At 42.7% G+C, this 25472-nt stretch overlaps 1 protein-coding gene across 3 annotated transcripts in view; it reads right to left on the bottom strand.

The window, feature by feature from the left end:
- Positions 1–10779: 10779 nt before the first annotated feature.
- LOC129825073 (centrosomal protein of 85 kDa-like) overlaps positions 10780–25472 on the bottom strand; it is a 74277-nt gene continuing 59584 nt past the window's right edge. For 2 of the 3 annotated variants that reach the window (XM_055884831.1, XM_055884830.1), the window contains exons 7-13: positions 24985–25137; positions 23974–24128; positions 23723–23840; positions 23558–23608; positions 23227–23334; positions 20947–21130; positions 10780–13581 (exon numbers count right to left, since the gene is read on the bottom strand). In XM_055884831.1, coding sequence (XP_055740806.1) covers positions 13418–13581; positions 20947–21130; positions 23227–23334; positions 23558–23608; positions 23723–23840; positions 23974–24128; positions 24985–25137 — 933 coding nt within the window. In that variant the 3' untranslated portion in view covers positions 10780–13417. The remainder of the gene's footprint in view (positions 13582–20946; positions 21131–23226; positions 23335–23557; positions 23609–23722; positions 23841–23973; positions 24129–24984; positions 25138–25472) is intronic. The other variant, XM_055884832.1, reaches the window with a different exon arrangement.

Here is a 25472-nt window from a genome sequence, read left to right as displayed (position 1 = left end):
ATACCACAAAACTGCAGTAAGTTATGTAGTAGTTTAAAGTATTTTTACTTAAGTACTTTACACCACTGATCAATAATGGCTGGTTCTACCAGACTAGGTTATGCCTTGGATGTTATATGCACCCAAGAAGTAGAAAATAATCAACAAATGTCAGTTAACATCAATTGTTTCACAATTGGGGTATCAAATGAAGTGGTTTACCTTCTGTATTTCTACAAATGATGAGCCTATGAAAGCTGTTGGCGCTGGCCGGATACTTGTCAACATTCCTAGGAATGCTCACAGTGAGGGCATGTCTGTATGGTGCTGATGAGAGCCTCCTTGTTGGTCTTCTCTGTGCTGCATGTTCGGCTCAAACTGGACATCTCTTGAACAACTGCAGCAGGCAATCTTATGAGGTGGTGTTGACTGGGAGAGCCCGTGACAAGGTGATTTATATTAGACAGCCAAGTGGTAAATTGCATTTTGGTTTTAAATAAAGGACAACGCTAATGCACTTCACAACCAAAATGACTACTAGTTGTATCTGCTTGGCTGGGGAATTGGCCTACTATTTTATCAAGCTGGGTATTGTATCTTTGAATACAACTTTTCACATAACACACTACCTGTCGTCGATGAAGCAGTCTTTCATCAAGGCAGTAACTCTGGTCACTATCAGAGGCCTCATGATGATGTGTTCTTTTCATAGGAGTTGAGGGAGACTCTGGCAACAACGGTGGTGGTGTCACAAAGGTACTTGTCACAAAGGTACTTGTCACATTTCACACTTTCATTCTGAAGTCTTGCCTGACAAGCTGTGAACATGGTAAGTGAACAGTGAATGATATGATTTTGAGGATGCTAAACCATTGCAATCACATTGCTGGACATGTTATGATACCCACCTTTTCTCCTTCTGGTAGGTCCCAGCATCCATTCATGACCAGGGGATCACTCTGGCACCCAACTGTCCACTTTGTCTAACAGAAAAACAGGTTAAATGATTGTCATCATCCTTCAATAATAAACGTTGCTTGAGAAACGTAATCTCGTTTGGAAGCTAATTCTATACTTTACAGATGTAGACTGACTGGCTCCAGATTGGATTAGATTCAGGCTGGTGACGCTGTTACACTATGCAACCAACCAACCAACTGTGATGTGTTTTGCTATGGCCCTGTGTTGGTTTGAGTTTGTTGCTGCTAGTTAGTACACTGTTGTAGTCACATGAGTTACTGTAGCTAGTACCACCATCGTTGCAGCCAATATTTATTTGTGCATTAAATATGGTTTGCACCTCAGAGAATAATGTGACTGTTTTGGGTGTCAGCAACTTTGCAACTTTGCTTTATTATGTTGTCAAATTTACTTTCGATGTTGCATTTTGCTGTTAGTAGAGATCCTGGTTTGAGTCCATGCTCTGTCCAGTCGGCTGCGACCGAGAAACCCATGAGCGGTGACCGGGAGATCCATGAGGCAGCGCACACTTATCCTAGCGTCGTCCGGGTTAGGGGAGGGTTTGGCCGGCAGGGATGTCCTTGTCCCATCGCGCACAAGTTTGTCAAATAGCTAGTAATGCTAATGTTAGCTAGCTAAAATACGGTAGTCCCCTCTATCTTAGTTAGCTGGATAAAAGTATAGCTACTGTATCTAATGTCAATCTGGCCACATCACAATCATGACAAAAGGTTTTTCTACAAATTATTTACCTTTTGAAATGTTGTCATGTTTCTAAGCCAAATCCGAGTTGTATTGAGGTAGGCTAAAGCTAGGTAGGGTGGCTAACGCTAGCAAGGTGGACAACGTTAGCTAGGCTAGTGGTTAAGGTTAGGGTTAGCTAACATGCAAAGTAGCTAAAAAGTATTAAGTTGCAAAAATTGTCTGTAATGAGATTTCAAACAGGCAACATTTGGGTTGCGATATACACCCACTCATCCACCCCGACCAACCACCTTACTTTAGTTTTGGCCTTAAGTAACCTGTCTTAAGTAACCAAACCAAATTTAGCATATCATACTAATTTTAGTGTTTTTCTTTACCGCTTTTTCATGATATCCAAATTGTATTTACAGTCTTGTCCCATTGCTGCAACTCCCCTACAGACTCGGGAGAGGCGAAGGTCTAAAGCCATGCGTCCTCCGAAACACAACCCTGCCAAGCCACATGGGTCTACCGGTCACCGCTCATGGGTCTCCCTTAGACCGCTGCGCCACTCGGGAGGCCCTAATATTTACTATGTTACGACTAGTCTATGAGACCAGGCTGGTGCATCCTGCTGGAAGCATGCATTGCATGGTAAGGCTTTTCAGTCTCAAATGGCTGGTTGGGGGTAATGAAACAACTGAGCCCCATTTAATGAAGGGAAGCGAAGTGGGCGGATGGGTGATTAGCATGTGGAGCTTGGCAAAGGGGGACAAATTGTAATCCAAACCCAACCTTAATTTACTCGTTGTGATGCAGAGGTTTGACCAAAATTATCCTATTTACACTTTGTAGTCAATTTTGACACTGGAATAAATGTCTCTGACTCGATGCCACAGGTCGTTTTCAAAGGGATTAGTTGGTTTTTAGGGGCAGTCACTCTTTAAATGACTACATTTCAGAAAACATTAGTGGAGTGTAATGTGTAGTGCACCTACCGAAATGAGAGCACTCATTGTGTTTTTGTCAACACTATTGAAAAAAGATGAGATGCCTGACTCTTTTCAACATTATGGAGGACAATGATAATTTCCTTTGCCAAACTGCTTGTATACAAATTACATTTTTGGCATCTATTCAGTGGTGTCTTTAGTATTTCATCAGTGTGCATCTCCTTCCGTTAAGCATCTCCAGATCATCAGCTCTGTGCTGGTGATTTCACAGGTCACAGCTTGAGCAGGCTGCAGGAAGCGCCTAGACCCATGTAATGTCCTGCTAAATGGATTATAGACATATCAATGCATGTCCCACTCAATTACACTTCATGTGTGAATACAGGCTAGCTGCAGGCTTGTACTCTATATCAATAGCCAGCAATACAGTCAAGGACAGTGTTATCAATACAAGTTATACAATCATATTGGCATTTGGTACATTAGTGGTTTGTATAAACAATTATGGATGGGATTGTTTTTCCCCAGCTAGTTTACTTGATGTATAGAATTGGAAAAGCACTTAACTTTGGCATTAGGAATTCGCTTGGATGACAATGGCATATAGGCTGCTGTAGTATTTGATATTCCTAAATTCTACTGTATGATTGTCTGATGGATTAGTGATTGACTGAGTGCAGGTGTACGAGGACACCCTGGAGGGCGTGTACCTGCTGCTGAGGGAGATGCAGGAGACTCTGGTGGAGCACAAGAGGTTCTGGCAAGTGGCCAAGGTCCAGATGGCCCAAGTGTGCACCCTAAAGACACGGTCATCAACTGGAAGATAATCGAGACACTGCCCTACTACAAGTACGTGATTATTACACTGAAGAAAAATATAAATGCAACATGTAACAATTTCAAAGATTTTACTGTTTCAGTTCATATAAGGAAATCCGTCAATTTAAATTAATTCATTAGGCCCTAATCTATGGATTTCATATGAATGGGAATACAGATATGCAGATACCTTAAAAAAACAAAGGTAGAGGCGTGGATCAGGAAACCAGTCAGAATCTGGTGTGCCAACTGTTTGCCTCATGCACCTTGACACATCTCCTTAGCATAGAATTGATGGCTTGTGGCCTGTGGAATGTTGTCCCACTCCTCTTCAATGGCTGTGCGAAGTTGCTGGATATTGGCGGGCCTCAGGATCTCGTCACGGTATCACTGTGCATTCAAATTGCCATTGATAAAATGCAATTGTTTTCGTTGTCCGTAGCTTATGCCTGCCCATACCATAACCCCACCTCCACCATGGAGCACTGGTCACAATGTTGACATCAGCAAACTGCTCGCACCCACCACTCCATACACACTGTCTGCCATCTGCTCAGTTCAGTTGAAACCGGGATTCATCCATGAAGAGCACACTTCTCCAGCATGACAATGGCCTTCGAAAGTGAGCATTTGCCGACTGTAGTCAGTTACGACGCCAAATTGCAGTCAGGTCAAGACCATGATGAGGACAACGAGCACACAGATGAGCTTCCCTGAGACGGTTTCTGACTGTTTCTGCAGAAATTCACAGTTTCATCAGCTGTCCGGGTGGCTGGTCTCAGACTATGCCGCAGGTGAAGAAGCTGGATGTAGAGGTCCTGGGCTGGCGTTGTTACATGTTGCATATGGTTGTGAGGCCGGTTGGACTTACTGCAAAATTCTCTAAAATGACGGAGATAAATTATCATTAAATTCTCTGACAACAGCTCTGGTGGACAGCATGCCAATTGCACGCTCCCTCAAAACTTGAGATATCTGTGGCATTGTGTTGTGTGACACAACTGCTCATGTTAGTGGCCTTTTATTGTCCCCAGCACAAGGCACCTGTGTAATGATCATGCTGTTTAATCAGCTTCTTGATATGCCACACCTGTCAGGTGGATAGATTATCTTGGCAAAGGATATTTGCTCACTAACAGGGATGTAAACAAATTTTTGCACAAATAAGCTTCTTGTGCGTATGGAACATTTCTGGGATATTTTATTTCAACTCATGAAACATGGCACCAACAATTTACACGTTGCGTTTATATTTTTGTTCTGTACAGTTAATCAGATCCAGATAACTAATCAGGGTTAGGCTTGAGCGGGATCCAGATTGTCATACCGTCCTTGTGCCATCCCAGGACTACACTGAGCGGATGTTAGCAAAATGCTAATGAGAGCATGCAAGCATATTATAATATAAACTAGTGGGATGGTGTGGTGAAAGCACTTTGAGGTCAAAGCAAATAAGTGGTTGCAGATTAAAGGCCCAGTGCAGTCAAAAACTTTCCCCTGTGTTTTTATGTACAGTCATGGCCAAAAGTTTTGAGAATGACACAAATATTAATTTCCACAAAGTTTGCTGCTTTAGTGTCTTTAGATATTTTTGACAGATGTTACTATGGAATGCTTAAGTATAATTACAAGCATTTCATAAGTGTCAAAGGATTTTATTGACAATTACATGAATTTGATGCAAAGAGTCAATATTTGCAGTGTTGACCCTTCTTTTTCAAGACCTCTGCAATCCTGGCATGCTGTCAATTAACTTCTGGGCCACATCCTGACTGATGGCAGTCCATTCTTGCATGATCAATTTGTCAGAATTTGTGGGTTTTTGTTTGTCCACCCGCCTCTTGAGGATTGACCACAAGTTCTCAATGGGATTAAGGTCTGGGGAGTTTCCTGGCCATGGACCCAAAATATTGATGTTTTGTTCCCCGAGCCACTTAGTTATCACTTTTGCCTTATGGCAAGGTGCTCCATCATGCTGGAAAAGGCATTGTTCGTCACCAAACAGTTCCTGGATGGTTGGGGGAAGTTGCTCTTGGAGGATGTGTTGGTACCATTCTTTATTCATGGCTGTGTTCTTAGCCAAAATTGTGAGTGAGCCCACTCCCTTGGCTGAGAAGCAACCCCACACATGGTCTCAGGATGCTTTACTGTTGGCATGACACAGGACTGATGGTAGCGCTCACCTTGTCTTCTCCGGAAGGGCTTTTTTTCCGGATGCCCCAAACAATCGGAAAGGGGATCCATCAGAGAAAATGACCTTACCCCAGTCCTCAGCAGTCCAATCCCTGTACCTTTTGCAGAATATCAGTCTGTCCCTGATGATTTTCCTGGAGAGAAGTGGCTTCTTTGCTGCCCGTCTTGACACCAGGCCATCCTCCAAACGTCTTTGCGTCACTGTGCGTGCAGATGCTATCACACCTGCCTGCTGCCATTCCTGAGCAAGCTCTGTACTGGTGGTGCCCCAGCTGCTGAATCAACTTTAGGAGATGGTCCTGGCGCTTGCTGGACTTTCTTGGGCGCACTGAAGCCTTCTTCACAACAATTGAACCGCTCTCCCTTTGAAGTTCTTGATGATCCGATAAATGGTTGATTTAGGTGAAATCTTACTGGCAGCACAGTATCCTTGCCTGTGAAGCCCTTTTTTGTGCAAAGCAATGATGACGGCACGTGTTTCCTTGCAGGTAGAACAATGAGGAAGGAAGAACAATGATTCCAAGCACCACCCTCCTTTTGAAGCTTCCAGTCTGTTATTCGAACACAATCAGGATGACAGAGTGATCTCCAGCCGTGTCCCCGTCAACACTCACACCTGTGTTAACGAGAGAATCACTGACATGATGTCAGCTGGTCCTTTTGTGGCAGGGCTGGAATGCAGTGGAAATGTTTTTTGGGGATTCAGTTCATTTGCATGGCAAAGAGGGACTTTGTAATTAATTGCAATTCATCTGATCACTCTTCATAACATTCTGGAGTATATGCAAATTGCCATCATACAAACTGAGGCAGCAGACTTTGTGAAAATTAATATTTGTGTCTTTCTCAACATTTGGCCACGACTGTATATTTCCACGCTGAGGTTGGAATAATACTGTGAAAATGATAATGCCCTTTTAGTGTAAGAGCTGTTCGAAAGATCACCTGAAATTTCTGCCTGTTTTGGTGGGATGGAGATTTGGCCTGCCTGGTGACATCACCAGGCGGTAATTGGTGAATGAACCAATTAGAAAGAGTTCCAAACCTCTCTACCAATAACAGATGGTTTTCAGTTTTCCCCTCTTCACTCAGACCACTCCCAGACAGTCCCAGTGAAATTCTTGCTTGAGAAATTGTTCTTTGCTAAGGAGCTATTTTTCCTTCTTTTTGACCGTTTTAATTGAAAAGAAGCACCGTAAGGTACTTAATTGTTATCCAGAAACTATATAACATTGAGATAAACCTGCTGCATTGGACCTAAAAAAAAAAGTCTAAATTAAATATTAAAATATAAAACTTAAAATAATTTTTTCAATGGAATTGAAAATCATACCAGGGTATTTCAAAATTCCCCGGGATACGGTATATTTAGCATACCGCCTAACTCATGCGTTTCAGATCCTATTGAGAGGGAATATGGAGCTATACTGTTAGTTGGTTAAAAACTCGTTAGCTATGCTTTGAAGCCTGGGGAGAGAGCGCTGTGTATCAGGGCACAGCTGGTAGCATCAAACACATTGCCTGCAGCGCAGGACCCAGCACTATCCACTGTCAGTCAATGATATGTTTGAACTTCAAGACTGCTCACCCCCTCAATCTATACAGAGGAGTTCAACAGAAGCACAGCAAACTCAGAGCCTGAATCTTTTACCCAGAGTTGAATTTAATTTTTCCAGGCTCATTGTGTTTTTTCCCTGCCTTCTTAAAGTGGTAATCTATAGTTCAAACCAGACACCCCGCCACAGATTTAGCAAACAGTTTAGGGCTGTGCCTGGAGACCATTCTCAAATTAATCTACAGAGCTATGAATGGCAGAACCATCCATGAGATTATAGTTTTAACCATGTTTTGAAGCTATACAGTGTTTGTTAACAATGTTATTATAAACAAAGGTATAAAACAAGCTTCTTTTCGGGTTCTGATAGCGTTAGACAGTTGAACTAAATTCCTAATTTAAAAACCCAAACAGGGATGTTGCATTCACGGATTGCTCCTTTAAATTACAGGAGTCTAAATAAAACACTGACTGGCTGCAGGACTAAATGTAATAACTACTTGTGAATAAAACATCTTTCACCATGGTATTATTAATGTAATATTTTAAATGCCCTTAGTATTCAGAGCTTCCATCCTGTCTGGGCGAGTCATTACATATTCGCTTAATCCAAATTTAAGGCACTGTGGAGAGAATAACTTGAGCTCTCTGAAAGTTACTTTGGGCACAGTTTTTTTTCTTTCTTCTAAGAGATGACAAATTGCCTTCATGGAGTTATCCATTTACTCCGTTTCCTTGCACATTCTGTTGTTCTCCAGTCTCTGTGGTTTGATCATGTGAAATTCATCCCTGCTTCTAAAATAATGGTGCTCACAGTAGAGATTGGATGGAAGAAAAACTGAAAAATACTCTTTCATTGCTACTCCAAGGTGTCTGTCACGTTCGTCATAATGATGAGACGCAGCGTGAGTAGAGTTCCACATTAATTTTAATAAACTGAAACTCACCTAACAAAACAACCAAACGAACGAAACATGAAGCTACTGATGTGCACCAAGGCAACTATACATAGACAAGATCCTACAACACAAATGAGAAAAATGGCTACCTAAATATGATCCCCAATCAGAGACAACGATAAACAGCTGTCTCTGATTGGGAACCATATCAGGCCAACATAGACATACAAAAACCCCATGACATACAAAAACTAGAGTACCCACCCTAGTCACACCCTGACCTAACCACAATATATAGAAAAACAGATATCTAAGGTCAAGGCGTGACAGTGTCTCAATTCAGGGCCACCCACCTATTCATGAATGGATTTTCTATTTTTGTTTCACCCTTTCATTAAGTGTTTCATTTGTATCAGGAATATGACCATTTTCGAATTGATAAAACATTTTTGTCATGCATTTTCTGTCATTACTTAATATTCATTCATATTAGCCATATGGCCATTAGAAATGTCTGAAGTGCATCTCTCTGGTCATCCCTCAGGCAGTACATAGTGTCAGGCAATGCAGTGTACTGAGGGCCCGTGCAGAGCTTCCTCCAAAGGAAGAGGCTGGTCCACCACTGGATCTTCCTGGAGCAGAACTCCTAGGTTCACACAGGTGCTGCCTGACAACATCTACCCTCTGCTGGAGTTTGACACCAAGATCTCCCAAGGTAAAGTAGAACCTCGGTTCTCCAGTATGTACCCAGAAACCTCTTGTTATCATTATACACCCACCCTATCAGCTACAGAAACCTCTGTTCTCAGTATATACCCACCCTATCAGCTACACAAACCTCTGTTATCCAGTATATACCCATCCTATCAGCTACACAAACCTCTGTTATCCAGTATATACCCATCCTATCAGCTACAGAAACCTCTGTTATCCAGTATATACCCACCCTATCAGCTACACAAACCTCTGTTATCCACTATATACCCACCCTATCAGCTACAGAAACCTCTGTTCTCAGTATATACCCACCCTATCAGCTACAGAAACCTCTGTTATCCAGTATATACCCATCCTATCAGCTACAGAAACCTCTGTTATCCAGTATATACCCATCCTATCAGCTACAGAAACCTCTGTTATCCAGTATATACCCACCCTATCAGCTACACAAACCTCTGTTATCCAGTATATACCCACCCTATCAGCTACACAAACCTCTGTTATCCAGTATATACCCATCCTATCAGCTACAAGTTGTCTTAAGATTTCCTTCTATTGATTTCTTCAATGTTGTTCTTACTAGTTTTACTTGTGGTGCTAATGCAGGGTTTTCAGCCTTTAAGAATACCATGATGATTTTGATCATAGTCCGTTTTAACAGGGGGAAATCCCCTCCTCCAGGCAGCCAGGGTGGGAGGTATTTGAATATAAGTGGTTTGACATAATTTACCCTGAGCTGTACTACAGCCATCCATCACCGGCCCCAGCCATGACAGTTTGTCAAAATGCTGTACATTTTTTGTATTAGGATTTAGTAGCTGAGCCTGCCCACGGCTGACTGACCCAAGTGATAGACGGACACAACCAAAGGGGCCATTTGTCTTGTTTACAAGCCTAAAATTATGGCGTAGCAGGTCTGTGTTCTTTCTGGTGCAGATGTAATGCTTCCAATACACACACACAGCAGCTAACCTTTGTGTTTACACTGTTCTCACTGTATTCAGTGTTCCTAGGAGGGTTTCCCTTTGGATGGCTGTAGAAATGCTTTAAAAAGAAATCTCATTCACACGTGTGGATCTGCCAATATTATGGTTCTGCTGTATCCGTTTTTGATTGGAAGATGTGGTGTTTGCATGCATTCACTAAGGTTAACATATTTTGGGGGGTTTGTTTACATTTTGCCGGGCCTGTGGTTTTGGGGGGATTCTATTAAGCTGGCCCGGATGGGCGTCGTTTGCACTGGGGGGAAAGTGATATCATTCATTTTGGAAGGGGCAGCCTCCCCGGCGTGAGCTGGGCGCCCCGTTCTGGCTGACAAGAAAAGTTACGTATATTAAGCACGTAGAGCAATGAGTAGGATTCTGCATGTTCACATGTGATAGTGTTTTTATCAAAAGCAATCTGCCTTCCCAATGAAAACTAGTTGGAGGTGGGGAATAGAGGGAGAGGTTTCATTTATTTTTTGGAGGGGCTGGGTCTTGGATGGTTGAGGGGCAGCTCTCGGGGAACTGTGGGGGGATCTTGGAGGGCTGGCGGTTGGGAGTTTGGGCCGGTGGCTGATAGGTCGCTGGTTCGGGTCCCCGTTTTTGACTTGGTGGGAGATCTGGCGACGTGCCCTTGTGCAGGGCGTTGACCCTGGTTGCTCCTGTGTGTCGCTCTGGATGGGAGTCTGTTAGATGACTGAATGTAATGTAAATGTTGAGCTGCTTCACTAACGGTAGATTGTATGTTTTAATATTCAATAATAAAATAATAATTAGGGTTTAGCCAACGGATGGATTGAACTACTTTGACGTTTTTGAATTGATCGGTCATTCCCCTTAAGTTGTGGTAGTAAATAGATTTCAAATGCTAACAATTTCTTGGCCAATTAACAACAAAAGCTAGAAACGTGTGACAGTGCTGGGTCGCTGTATAACCAATAAAACACAACTCATTGACTAGAACTGTGATCTGTTTCAGGTTCTGAATCATCTGATTATTATAACTGCGGCCTAGAGAGAACACATACAAACAGTTATAGAAAAATATTGTATTTGCAATCTGTACAAATAACATATCAAATGGAAAAATACTTGTTAATACATTTAGGAACATCATATATAAATAGACCTTTGGCATTCATAAAATCTAGCTGCAAAACTAAAAGCTTAAAACATTTATAAACCACAGAAATAATCCTATGTACAATAAAGCCAACCAGTGGCTCAAAGTCCACAGTGCACAGAGAGACAGCCATGACAACCACACCTTTCCCTTTTAGATGAGTCGACAACACCAGTCTCACCATAGACTTACACCGTCACAATGGATGCCATACTTACAGTGCCTCACCGTTCTGTGCACCCGAGTACATTCTTCTTCAGGTTTCACAAGAGCCTGCTATGGTCATTATTTACCTGAGTGGATATGTATGCATTGTTTGTGGCTATTGCTTAGCAACATCTTTGTCAACATACAGACAGTACAATGTAAGATGGTAATCATACATTGTAAGCCAGTCAGATAGTCCTATTTACATTGGATGCATACATGCAGAATAGTTACATGTCTCCAGACATTATTCATGTCAATAGGGAGGAACATACATGAGCTCTTATCTGCTGCATAGATTTGTAAAGGCACAGAAGAGCAATATCTCATATCTGCTGCTGATAACTGAATGTGAGGCGCTGGCTGGTGCATGGGACATTGCATAGTATTTTACGGTTTCCATGTATCACTTAGGGCTAGATTAAATCCGTATCGTGGAAGATTCGCAGTATCGTACGACTGAAATGTAAAAGCCATTCCCGATTGAGCCAACATATGTAGGGTTTACCGTGAATGCAGTTTCGGCGACTGCAGAAACATTGCTTTTAAATTACAATCCCGCTATACTGCGGTTCAGCGTTAGCGAGGCTGCATATGTCGGCTCGACTGGAACACAGTCAAAACGTTAGTTCCATATCTTATAGCCTACCAAAACATTTGTTACATAGCTCATACTGTACAAGTTTCCTTTTTAAGATCGGTTATACAACAGTAGAATAGGATACCCTACCCATGCAAATTGTTCCTCGCACACAACACAATGACTTAAGTCCACATTAAAACATGTCACTTCGAAACATGCAATAAATTAGCTATGAAAATGGATATTGTCATTTTTAACAACTTATTACCAGGCTGAATTACAGTATCTGTAGATCGTATTTAAAATAACGTGTAATAACGTTCATCACCTTGTAGCAAACAGTAAATTCACTTTCCATTTAGTTAAAGATCAAGCATGAGGAGTATTCCTATGACAAATAGTGGGAACGACGGCAAACAATGAAGTAAAACAGGAGAATGTGAACCAACGATCACATCATGAATTCAATAGACTAAAGAGTCCCCTCTACTGTGTGGAAGAGGTTGGAGGAGTAGAGTGGTCAGTAACCTTGACGTATTACGTGCTCCTATATTGACTGACTGGATGGATACAACTACTAGCTGAGTCAAGTCCCAGTGGGTAATGTTCTGAAGGCCTAGACTGTAGAAGTGCCTTGTCAATTTTGTCCTAGGTTGTTTTTGCATTTGTTCTACTGTCTCAATCAAACAGGTGTCTATGGAACTCAGGGGAGACGGTACTGAGCCCTGACTTCTGACCTTACCAAGGAGATTCCTAACTTCGAAAAACAATTCCTGAATTTCATTTGGTTAGAAAGACACCTGAATATTACCTGATGGGTTAATATATTGCTTAAGATGTTCAACAACAATACAACAGCCAATAATTTAACTGAGGGTATAATTGCAATGCTATCATTTCCTTATCAACATAGCTATCCTAATAACCAGTCTGGGAGTGTTATTCACATCACTGAACTCACACAGAAGAAACACCTATATTAAAAAGGAACCGGAAACACCACAATGGCGCGGATATGAAAGGAAGAAGTGCCACTATGCAGTGTCGACCTGCGACTATGGGCAGCAGCAGCTGAGAGACGTTTGGGGACAAGGTCTTTGGATAACACGCGTTGTGGAGATGATGTGTGAGAGGAGAGCCATTGGTTGCCGTTGGAGACGACTTAGGAAGGGGACAGCTGATTGCTGGAGAAGCTGTCACACAGAGGCACTTGACAGAGCAGCACTGAGAGTAATTTTCCTACCGGCTGGTGATTGTGTCAGATGGGCCAAATACACACCAACACACACACATACAGTCACACACTCATACTCCCTTCTGTGCATCAGTGAGGGTAGGGGTCTCCAGGTTTAAATACACAAGTCTATGCGCATGAAGCAATGTACATGATCATGTAGGAATTCTTTCTAGTACACAGGAAGCACGATCAACATTTGAAAAATCAAAACATCCTATTTAAAAAGACTGTTCCTTGTAAACTTGATTCACAGCTTGGTCCTACGTTCAGAAAGCTGGCGATAGATGCCTCCATCACGTAGAACTGGATAAAAACCTCACGGCTGCTTGACACTGTACCAGGTTTATTATTCCCTATTTTAACACTGTTCTTCCTGGGTTTCCTCCAATCAGGATTTCTCCTGTCCTCACTGGCTGTGAAACAGTAGCCCTGGGGAGAGGGAGAAGGAAGTGGGCATGCTGACGCTGTGCAGTGACAAGAGAAGAGGGGCGGTCAGAACCCCTCGTGGCGGGTGTGTCCTTGTCACTGCGTCACACAGTTGTCGCCCATGTCCTGTGCGTAGCGGTCGGAGATGGCGGTGCGCAGGTCGTCAATGTCCTTCCTCAGCTGGCCAACCTCCAGCAGCTTGGCCCGCAAGTTGTCCTCCACCAGGGAGTTGTCATTCTCCTCCCCTGACATGCTCATCGCTATGGGGGTTAAGAGAGAGAAATACACCGTTAGAAACCAGAGACCACATCAATGAGGCAATACTGAAATCTATCTGATGGGCTTTAGTTCACATCTACCATTGCAGGATTTCAACGAGCAGCGGGTGTGTGACTTAGTGAGTGTGAGATATGCCACATTATGAGATTGTAAGTGTATGAGTATCTTTTGGCAGGTGTGTGTATTTTTTTATTATTAACTGGGTGGTTCAAGCCCTGAATGCTGATTGCTCTAATTCTGTCGGTAACCAGTTTATAATAGCAATAAGGCATCACGGGGGTTCGTGGTATATTTCCAATATACAACGGCTAAGGGCTTAGAACAGCCCTTAACCACAGTATATTGGCCATATACCACACCCCCCCCGGGCCTTAATGCTTAATTATACTGCGGCTGTGTGAAAGGCTCTGTTCAGTATGTGAGTACAGAGAGTGTATATTGTGTATGTGCTAGGGATGGGCATTTGAAATATTGCCACTATTAGAATAATATCGTGATTGTTTTTCTCTCGGATATCCGGATAGTCAGTGTTTGATGCGCGACAGCATCAACGTCGGGCCAGCATTCAAAAGTGACCAAAACATCAGCCAGGAAGCATAGGAACTGAGAAGTGGTCTGTGGTCACCACCTGCAGAACCATTCCTTTATTGGGGGTGCCTTGCTAATTGCCTATAATTTCCACCTTTTGTCTATTCCATTTGCACAACAGCATGTGAAATTTATTGTCAATCAGTGTTGCTTCCTTAGTGGACAGTTTGATTTCACAGAAGTGTGATTGACTTGGAGTTACATTGTGTTGTTTAAGTGTTCCCTTTATTTTTTTGAGCAGTGTATATATTTTTTAAAGGAATACTCTCTCAAGTAATTGAATACTAATGTCCGTTAGGATATTCGATTAACCGTGCCCATGTGTGTGTGTGTGTGTGTCATAGTCCTATTTGAACCTCGAAAGGCTTAGTCTGAATTAAATACTATTATCCATGTGACATGGCTACATACAAGTACTGTATATACAGTACATTCGGAACGTATTCAGACCCTTTGACTTTTTCCACATTTTGTTATGTTACAGCCTTATTCTAAAATGGATTAAATAACAACATTTCCTCATTAATACCCCATAATGACAAAGTGAAAACAGGTTTTTAGAAATGTTTGCAAATGTATTAAAAATAAAAAACAGAAATACCTTATTTACATAAGTGAACAGACACTTTGCTATGAGACCTGAAATTGAGCTCAGGTGCATCCTGTTTCTATTGATCATCCTTGATGTTTCTATAACTTGATTGTACATGATTTGGAAAGGCACACGCCTGTCTATATAAGGTCCCACAGTTGACAGTGCATGTCAGAGAAAAAATAAGCCATGAGGTTGAAGGAATTGTCTGTAGAGAAGGGTACCAAAACATGTATGCAGCATTGAAGGTCCCCAAGAACACAGTGGCCTCCATCATTCTTAAATGGAAGAGGTTTGGAATCACCAAGACTCTTCCTAGAGCTGGCCGCCCGGCCAAACTGAGCAATCGGGGGAGAAGGGCCTCGGTCAGGGAGCTGACCAAGAACCCGATGGTCACTCTGACAGAGCTCCAGAGTTCCTCTGAGGAGATGGGAGAACCTTCCAGAAGGACAACCATCTCTACAGCACTCCAACAATCAGGCCTTTATAGTAGAGTGGCCAGACAGAAGCCACTCCTCAGTAAAAGGCACACGACAACCTGCTTGGATTTGCCAAAAGGCACCTAAAGGACATTCAGACCATCAGAAACAAGATTCTCTGGTCTGATGAAACCAAGATTGAACTCTTTGACCTGAATGCCAAGCGTCACGTCTGGAGGATACCAAGCACCGCTCATCACCTGGCCAATAACATCCCTACGGTGAAGCATGGTGGTGGCAGCATCATGCTGTGGGGATGTTTTTCAGAGGCAGGGATTGGGAGACTAGTCAGGATCGAGGGAAAGATGAATGGAGCAAAGTACAGAGAGATCCTTGATGAAAACCTGCTCCAGAGCGCTCAGGACCTCAGACTGGGGCGAAGGTTCACCTTCCAACGATAATTAGCACACAGCCAAGACAATGCAGGAGAGGTTTCAGGACAAGTCTCTGAAGGTCCTTGAGTGGCCCAGCCAGAGCCCGGACTTGGACCCGATCGAACATATCTGGAGAGACCTGAAAAAAGCTGTGCAACAATGCTCCCCATCCAATCTGACAGAGCATGAGGGTCTGCGGAGAAAAATGGGAGAAACTCACCAAATACAGGTGTGCCGAGCTTGTGGCGTCATACCCAAGAAAACTTGAGGCTGTAATCGCTGCCAAAGGTTCATCAACAAAGTACCGAGTAAAGGGTCTGAATACTTTTGTAAATGTAATATTATTATTATTATTATTTTTTAATTAGCAAAAACTTCTAAAAAACAGTTTTTGCTTTGTCATTATGGGGTATTGTGTGTAGATTGATAAAATCTAAATATATTTTAGAATAAGGCTGTAACCTAACAAAACGTGGAAAAAGTCAAGGGGTACTGAATTCTTTCTGAATGTATTGTATAAAATGAGTAATTGATTATAGAAGTCAAATTGCTTTGAATCTTTGAAGGAAAGATGTCTGGTCACGAAGGAATGAAGCAGTGTTTTCTTTCTCCTCTGTTGCCTGAAGCCTGAAACCTGTGTAATCATCACTTTAAAACATCAATTTTTAACCCCCAACACGCTGCCTTCACTTCAAAGGCTGACAGTTTCTATATCTGGAGAAAACATCATTAGCTATCGGCCTCATAAATATGGGAGCCGGCAAGCCCACCAGGAGGTTCAGCCTCTCTGATCTGAGCTCTGACTGGAGGCGTAAGGATTTCTGTCTAGCTAAGCTAGCTATAGCTACAGTACAGCCACTGATGCACTCCGTTTTCTCCTTTCACAGCTCCAAACCAACGCATTTTCAAAAGAAAAGCTAACGATTCAACAGAAAATGGAACATAATTTTCTCTGGCTCTGCGTCAATAGTTCAGACTCTTTTCAAATGCTTCCCCATGATTACAGTTAGGCCAGTTGTTTGAGTAATTGCCACAGTGCAGCAGGACCAATGACGTATACACCCTGGATTGCTGATGCTATGTATTGACCATTGAGAGGCTTTGAAGCCACCAGTCAGCCAAATTGGCACACCTCAGGAGGAGCAGTCCTCCATAGGAATGAATGGAATTCTACAGTATTTCAATGAAATGTTTCAAGGACAAAATCCAATGTATTTAGGATTTTTGTTGTTGTATTGTGGACAGTAACATCAGTTTTGCACATTTGTGGCCTGCTGGAGGTCATTTTGCAGGGCGCTGGCAGTGCACCTCCTTGCACAAAGGCGGAGGTAGCGGTCCTGCTGCTGGGTTGTTGCCCTCCTACGGCCTCCTCCACGTCTCCTGATGTACTGGCCTGTCTCCTGGTAGCGCCTGCATGCTCTGGACACTACGCTGACAGACACAGCAAACCTTTTTGCCACAGTTCGCATTGATGTGCCATCCTGGATGAACTGCACTACCTGAGCCACTTGTGTGGGTTGTAGACTCCGTCTCATGCTACCACTAGAGTGAGAGCACCGGCAGCATTCAAAAGTGACCAAAACATCAGCCAGGAAGCATAGGAACTGAGAAGTGGTCTGTGGTCACCACCTGCAGAATCACTCCTGTTTTGGGGGGTGTCTTGCTAATTGCCTATAATTTCCACCTTTTGTCTATTCCATTTGCACAACAGCATGTGAAATTTATTGTCAATCATTGTTGCTTCCTAAGTGGACAGTTTGATTTCACAGAAGTGTGATTGACTTGGAGTTACATTGTGTTATTTAAGTGTTCCCTTTATTTTTTTGAGCAGTGTATATATATCTCTCACACACACGCTACCAGTAAAATGTTTGGAGACACCTACTCATTCAAGGGTTTTTCTTTATCTTTTACTATTTTCTACATTGTAGAATAATAGTGAAGACATCAAAACTATGAAATAACACATATGGAATCATGTAGTAACCAAAAAAAAAGTGTTAAATAAATCAAAATATATTTGAGATTCTTCAAATAGCCACCCTTTGCCTTGATGACAGCTGTGGTCACTCTTGGCATTCTCTCAACCAGCTTCATGGAGGTAGTCATCTGGAATGCATTTCAAATAACAGGTGTGCCTTGTTAAAAGTAAATTTGTGGAACTTCTTTCCTTCTTAATGCATTTGAGCCAATCAGTTGTGTTGTGACAAGGTAGGGGTGTTATACAGAAGATAGCACTATTTGGTAAAAGACCAAGTCCATATCATGGCAAGACCAGCTCAAATAAGTATTATTACTTTCAGACATGAAGGTCAATATGGAAAATGTCAAGAACGTTGAACGCTTCTTCAAGCGCAGTCGCAAAACCATCAAGCGCTATGATGAAACTGGCTCTCATGAGGACCGCCACAGGAAAGGAAGACCCAGAGTTACCTCTGCTGCAGAGGATAAGTTCATTAAGAGTTACCAGCCTCAGAAATTGGAGCCCAAATAAATGCTTCACAGAGTTCAAGTAACAGACACATCTCAACATCAACTGTTCAGAGGAAACTGTGTGAATCAGGTCTTCATGGTCGAATTGCTGCAAAAAAAAACAATAATAATAAGAGACTTGCTTGTAGGGCTGGGCGATATGGCTAAAATATCATATCATGATATTTTTCACATTTTTTACGGTATTTTATGTTTTGATTAATAAAAGTTCTAAATGTGCTTTATGAGTAGTGCATGACCCTAGGGTGGCAACACATATATTCTAAATTACTTCAATGGGTCTTTCTCCATTCGGATTGTTTTATACTGTTCAATTCAACTTCTACCTAAAATAATTTCCTGCACTCATTTGAGATCATTTCCACACTGCCACGATATGGGCAAAAATACTAGGCCTTATTTTTAACCAAATGTTGCAATTGCGATTTAGATCAAAACACTTGGGTGAACTTTTGGAATCATGGAACATCGTTGTCATTCAACATTGTTGCATGTGCTGCATTGACCATGCAGACTGAACGAAAGTGTCTCGTGGTAAAGCAACAACAAATGCGCTCCTTGAGTGACAGTGGGTGGGACTGGGTCTGTATGGAAAGCGGCATGGGGAGAGAGAGAGGGAAGAGGGATGACTCAAGTTGCGGAGTAAACTATAAAAATGGATGTTACACACGGCGTCTCACACTTAACAAACCAAACATTCAAATACCGTTATAGAAGGTAAAATAAAAACCCAAACCGGTCCGTGTATAAATACCGGTATATAGTAAAATACGGTGTACCGCCCAGCCCTACTTGCTTGGGCCACGAAACACGAGCAATGGACATTAGACCAGTGGAAATCTGTCCTTTGGTCTGATGAGTCCAAATTTTAGATTTTTGGTTCCAACCGCCGTGTCTTTGTGAGACGCAGAGTAGGTAAACGGACGATCTCTGCATGTGTGGTTCCCACCGTGAAGTATGGAGGAGGAGGTGTGATGGTGCTTTGTTGGTGACACTGTCAGTGATTTATTTAGAATTCAAGGCACACTTAACCAGCATGGCTACCACAGCATTCTGAAGCGATACGCCATCCCATATGGTTAATCAATGTGATTTTTCCCAAAAAGGTCAAGTATTTACCTCTCCATGGTTGCAGAATCGTATCTATTTTTGCAAACTTTCTATTGAAATGAATTGTGGTAAGTTAATTAATATTTTTTGAGATATGAATACCAAGCATGTCTACTACACCATCCGTGCCCTTTTTATTGGTAAACTACAAGGTAGTGTAAACACTGTCTTTTAACGATCCAATACGTAATATGGTACAGTAAACACTGACTAGATTAGTTAAATTAAAAAATAAAACACTTGTCATAATTAGGTTTTAATCCAGAGAGGCTAGAAAAGTGATCAAGATCTTCAATGAGACTTTGCAGGGATCAATATTTATTTATTTATTATTTCACCTTTTATTTAACCAGGTAGGCCAGTTGAGAACAAGTTCTCATTTACAACTGCAACCTGGCCAAGATAAAGCAAAGCAGTGCGACAAAAACAACACAGAGTTACACATAAACAAACGTACATTCAAGTTTGCGACTTAAGAAAAAACTTCAGTCATCGGCATACATTGACACTTTTGTTTTTATCCCCTGGATTTCTAACCCCTTGATGTTCTTGTTGGATCTAATTTTAATAGCTAGCTTTTCAATGGCTATAATAAATAGATATGGAGATAACGGACAGCCTTGTTTTACTCCTCTTAAAAGCTCAATACGTTCTGAGAAGTAACCATTATTTACTATTTTACATTTGGGGTTGCTGTACATAACTTTAACCCATTGTATAAGAGATTCACCAAAATTAAAGTAATCCAGGCATTTTATATATAAATTGTAGTCATACTTTATCAAACACATTTCCAAAATCTGCTATGAAGACCAGGCCTGGTATCGTTGATGTTTCATAATGTTAAATTGTTTCAAGTAACCATTGTACATTATCTCCAAGATATTGTCCATGTAAAAAACATGTCTGATCAGGAGGAGCAATATCTGGTAAAACCTTTTTTATTCTATGTGCTATGCATTTCGCCAGGATTTTCGCATCTCTAGAAATGTTTGGTGTAGCTTACTGTTCTCCGGGTATAATGCAAGATACATTTTAAGCAAAACATTAGGAAATTTAGCAGGCTATGTTCTTTCTATGATAAACATTCGAAATATGATGGCCATGCATCGTTTTTGCAAAAGACCTTGCGTTTTCATTGTAAGCTCATTTACTTTGTGGCTGCCAGCCAAATAGTGTTGCACTTTTCATCTGATGAAAATTAAGCTATTTTATGTGAAAACGTGTTGCACTAATGCATTTTATGTGAAGGAAAACTATAGTTGCATGCCACGGATCCTATTGAAGTAAAAAAAAAAAACACTTGACTTTCAATAGAAAACAAGACTCCTGTCAATACACAGCTGGACTCACCTGTTTCTGCTTTCTCCCATTGTGCTTGTACAAACAAACATGACTGGCTCAACTGTTCTCGGGAACAACGCTAAGCTTCATAATGTAAAATAATGTGACACGTGAAATTAATATTGTGATCTACTTTTTCTCCTAACGGATTGCACAAGTTGACTACAGTTATTTGCTTAAAAAGTAGCTACAAATTTGTAAATGTATTGAAAAAATTGTTTTAATGGTATTGAATGTATTGAAACAACATCCAAATACCCCAGTATACCGTACGGTATACCGCCCAAGCCTATTTTGGATACGGCAGTAGTTTGTGGGTGGAGGTGTGTGTATGCAGAGAGGTTTGATCTAGACATATGTACTTACATTTGATGCCCAGTAGCAGTGCCAGGTTAGGCTCCTTGCCCTGGGCCCTCTGGGTGAGGATACTACAGAGGGCCTTGAGGTCCAGCAAACACAGGGACATCTCCTTAAGTAAGGGCCCCGCCTCGGGCCCTTGGCCCCCGCTGCCCTGTCGCACCACCACGCCCTCCTCCACCTGCCTTCGGTTCTGTAGGAATACACACACACAGTGGAACACACACACTTAGAACACACACACACACTGGGTTTATTATTAAACGCTGACACTAATGCAGCAGAGCTCTGGAGTGTTCATTAAATTAATGTAAAACCCATTAAATCCGCCCCAATATTAAATAGGATTTTGCGCCAGTTCAAAGTAGATAAAGTGTTGCTGAATTGAAACACAAATTGGCAAAAATCTTTGCTGTGCTTAAAAGCGTCATTGTTGTTCTCTGTCACTGTCACAATGCATTAACAACAACACATTGTAAATAGCTAGAGAAGGGAGTTTAGTTGCTCACAATAGGAACACAAGCATTTCACGGACCTGCAATAACATCTGCTAAATATGTGTTTGTGACCAATACAATTTGATTTGATAAAAACGTTTTTGTTTTTATCATAACATGACAGCCGCGCTATTATTTCTAAACAGAAATGGATTTGTCCATTAAGGCTCCAGAGATTGTATTTTTGGATGAAACTGTGAATTTGAGAGAGAAATGCTGAAGAAGTGAGAACTGCCGCTGGCAGGCGGTGTCTAAAGCTGAGTGTGTGTGTGTGTGTGTGTGTGTGTGTGTGTGTGTGTGTGTGTGTGTGTGTGTGTGTGTGTGTGTGTGTGTGTGTGTGTGTGTGCATTTGTGTGTGTTACACTCCTTTGTAACCTGTGAGGATCATCAACACTTGCACAGCCTCTCATTGGTTCTGCTTTGAAACAGAATAGTTCAAATAGACACTTTAAAATGAGTCTCTCCAAATGTCTCACAGAACACCATGTAGTTTGGAATAATAATCACCATCCCTCAACAGGATAATGAGGCGTCATAGTAACACAAACACCCACAGAGGGGGCAGAAAGTTGTTGCAGGTGCAAAGTCATTTTAGGACCGATTATCCAAGATCCTGCTCTTCCAAGATGGAGGCCGTTTCACCACAAAAAAAACCTCTCTCTTTCATCTCAGTTTCACACCCAAAGGCGCTTACCACTTGTTGATGCCTGGAGTCAAATCTCCCTCCTCCCCTGTCATTCTTTCTACACGCTGCTGGGGACATAGTGTGCAGCTTAAGACCCAGCCTCCACAGAGCAGTGGAGTTAAAACCACCCATACTAGACACACCACACAGACTCATCTCATCTTGTCATATCTCACCGTCCCCGCGCCGACAGCCCTTTGAGTAGTCAGAGCCAGGCAACACTCCATCCCCTCACCCTCCACCCTCCTCTCCCTCCCTCCCTCCCTCTCTCGCTCTCTCTCTCCAAACCAGCGACCTCGCTTTGTGGGAGCCGAGCCGGGGAATCTTCCAGCTGATAATTGCCTCTTGTGTCCCTGTCAGTGGGATAATGTATGATGCTGCGGCGCCAGCCACGTGTGCTCTCTAGCTCTCCTCTGTACAGGAGACACACATGTGTGCTCTCCTCTCTCCTCTGTACAGGAGACACACATGTGTTCCCACCCTCTTCTGCCCGCCCGGCTGTCACATGAATGAATTCAGACCTTTCAGCGACGGGCTCGTCCTCACCTTGAGACGGGCGGGGGAGGTGAAGAATGACACCATGAATTCTAATAGGGTGTGTGTGGTAGTGGTGGGAGCTGGAGGGGCCATATTGGGTTATTCATGACTTGGCTGCTATGAAAAGATCTGAGGACAAAAAGGGTCACTAGAGGAACATAATGGGGGTGAATGGACCTCTCCATCACCAGCTAAACCTGGGACAGAGCTACTGTCTGACAGGATGTGTGTGTGTGTGTGAGAGATACTCCAATCTACCCTTGGTTCTAACATGCGTTCTTTGTCCTGATCTTGTCCTCATTCTGATTGTGCCCACATTCTTAGACAGGAGTAGACGATTTAAAAGGCCCACTGTGAACTGATTTTGATCAGATCTTATAAGTGTAAACTTATAGTAAACGATCAGGACAAGACCAGGACGCGTGTTAGCGGAGGGTATAAACGGGGCTAAAGAAATGTCCGCTCACTGTTTGCTGTTCCCGAGAACAATTGTACTTTGCGACGTGTACACATTTGGAGTTAGTGTTTTAGGAGAGGCTGCGCGGGGCTCATCAGCGAGGGTCTGGTTACCTGGTGGAGGGTGTAGGAGAACGCATCCAGGTCCTCGTCCTTCTCCTGCAGCTGTTGCTGGAGCTCTTGGGAGAGACATCGCTCCTTCTGCAGCCTCTGCTCTACAGCCTGCAGCAGAACAATAAGACAGCCATCACATGAAACGCCCACTATGCTGTACGATGCACGGATGACAGTGATGACTGATCGTCATATTCTTCAAAACAACATTATCATCACCCACTCGCAGACACACTCAAGGACAGACACACAACATGACAACTACTAGACGACAATTGCACCTGATTGAAGCATACTGTTGACCCAAATTCAGTCTAATAATAGGGCTTACCGTCAGCTCAAGGGTCAGTTTTTCTATCTGGCTCTTCTGATTGTCTATCAGCTGAAAAAGACCAGAGCGGAATCGTAAACATCTGGTAGCTGTCAAGACTCAGCACTCTGAATGACCCCGTGTGTGTGTGTGCGCGTGTGTGTGTGTCTGCATTCGGCGTCTGACCTTGCTGGTGGTGGCTTGTTGTTCCTGTAGTCTTGCGTTCTCTACCTCCAGCTGCTTTAGGTCCAGCATGGGGAGCCGGACCCCGTCCTCAAGACACTGCTCCACCTTCTCCTGCAGGCTGGGGGAACCAGGGAGAGACAACGTTAGGGCACTGTCTGCCATCAGCACAACCACAGCTAACCAGCTCTGTTTGAATCGCACTGTGACAATTAAAAACATGTTGCAATTGTATTTCTATTCCTTGGCCATACCTCTGCACAGCAGCCACCAGCTCCGTCTCCCTCTTGCACTGGGTCTCAATCAGGTCCTCTTTCTCCTGCAGCACGGTGCGGCCTTCCTCCAGGTTTTTCTCCAGACGAGCCACTGTGTCCTGCAGGCCCTGGGCCTTCCCCTGACCCTCCTCCAGCTGATAAACACACACAGCACATGGACATAACATTAGGACTGTACACACACAAACAGGCAAACACAACTAGATAAGACTCACCAAACCATACACACCAGTTTAGTGCACACAAACCCACACTATGAAATTTACATTGACTTAATTGTCTGGTTCTTATTGACCTCTGGTGGTAAAATGGTGTATTACACGATTACCATTACCAAATTGAATCTCATTAATTGTCTTGAAGAAAATTACACAAAGCAGGTTGACGATGATTTAATTATCATTACAGTTCAGATAGACAGGGCAAACACAATAGGAGACATATTAACTTAAGGTTGATCAGAGGTTATTAACAGACACTTGCTGTTAATTGACAGTATGAACTCCCCTGCCTCCTCCTCTTTCCCCTCTAGCACTACCATTAATGCAGCCTGAAATGGCTGATCTAATCAGGTCTAATGGGATTAAAGAGCTGTAATGAAGAGACGCCTCCGCTCCATTACCAGGTGTTACTGTAGCTTATCACTGAGACGCTAGCTAGCAGAGATGCTAGCTGGGGCTCACTATCTGGCCATGCTAGAGGGGGCAGACATAAGGAGCTTTCTGACCAGTGACCACAAATCCAATTTCAACCAATAACCTTAACCTTTAACCCTCACCCTCACCTGGCCTTTAAGCTAAATCTTAACCCTAAAACTAAATCAAGACCATACAGGCTAGCTTATGTACTTTCTCATCATTTTTGGGGTATTTTCTAACATGGCCATCAAATGACTAAGAAGCATAGCAGAGATTCTAGCAAAGATTCTAGCGGAGATGCCAGGAAAACGAGACCCCCTGAGGTGATCCTGTGGCTGGACAGGGTCTCTACCTGCTGGGCCTGGGTCTGGACTTCATCCAGGGAAGGCAGATCAGCCAGGTACTTCTCCAGGGTCTCTATCCTCTGCTGTTTCTCCTGGTTCTGCTCACTCTCCCTCTGACACTTCTTCTTCAGGCTGTTGATGTAGCGGTCACGCGTCTTCATCTGGAGGGCAGGATAGAGGGTTGATTACATACATTAGGGTTAGGGTTGTGGCTAGGTTAAGCGTTCCAGGGGTGTACACATCAAGCTAGAGTTAGGGTTGTGGATGAGGCTGGGGTTAGGGTTGATCCGGGGTGTAAACATGAAGCTAGGGTTAGGGTTGTGGTTGAGGCTGGGGTTAAATCAAATCAAATTGTATTAGTCACATGCACCGAATACAACCTTACAGTGAAATGCTTACTTACGAGCCCCTAACCGACAGTGCAGTTTCAAAAAATAAAGAATAAGAGATAAAAGTAACAAGTAATTAAAGAGGAGCAGTAAAAAATAACAATATA

The sequence above is a fragment of the Salvelinus fontinalis genome, chromosome 27 (assembly GCF_029448725.1).
Source record: "Salvelinus fontinalis isolate EN_2023a chromosome 27, ASM2944872v1, whole genome shotgun sequence".
Taxonomy (NCBI): domain Eukaryota; kingdom Metazoa; phylum Chordata; class Actinopteri; order Salmoniformes; family Salmonidae; genus Salvelinus; species Salvelinus fontinalis.
This window is presented reverse-complemented; position numbering and strand designations above follow the sequence as displayed.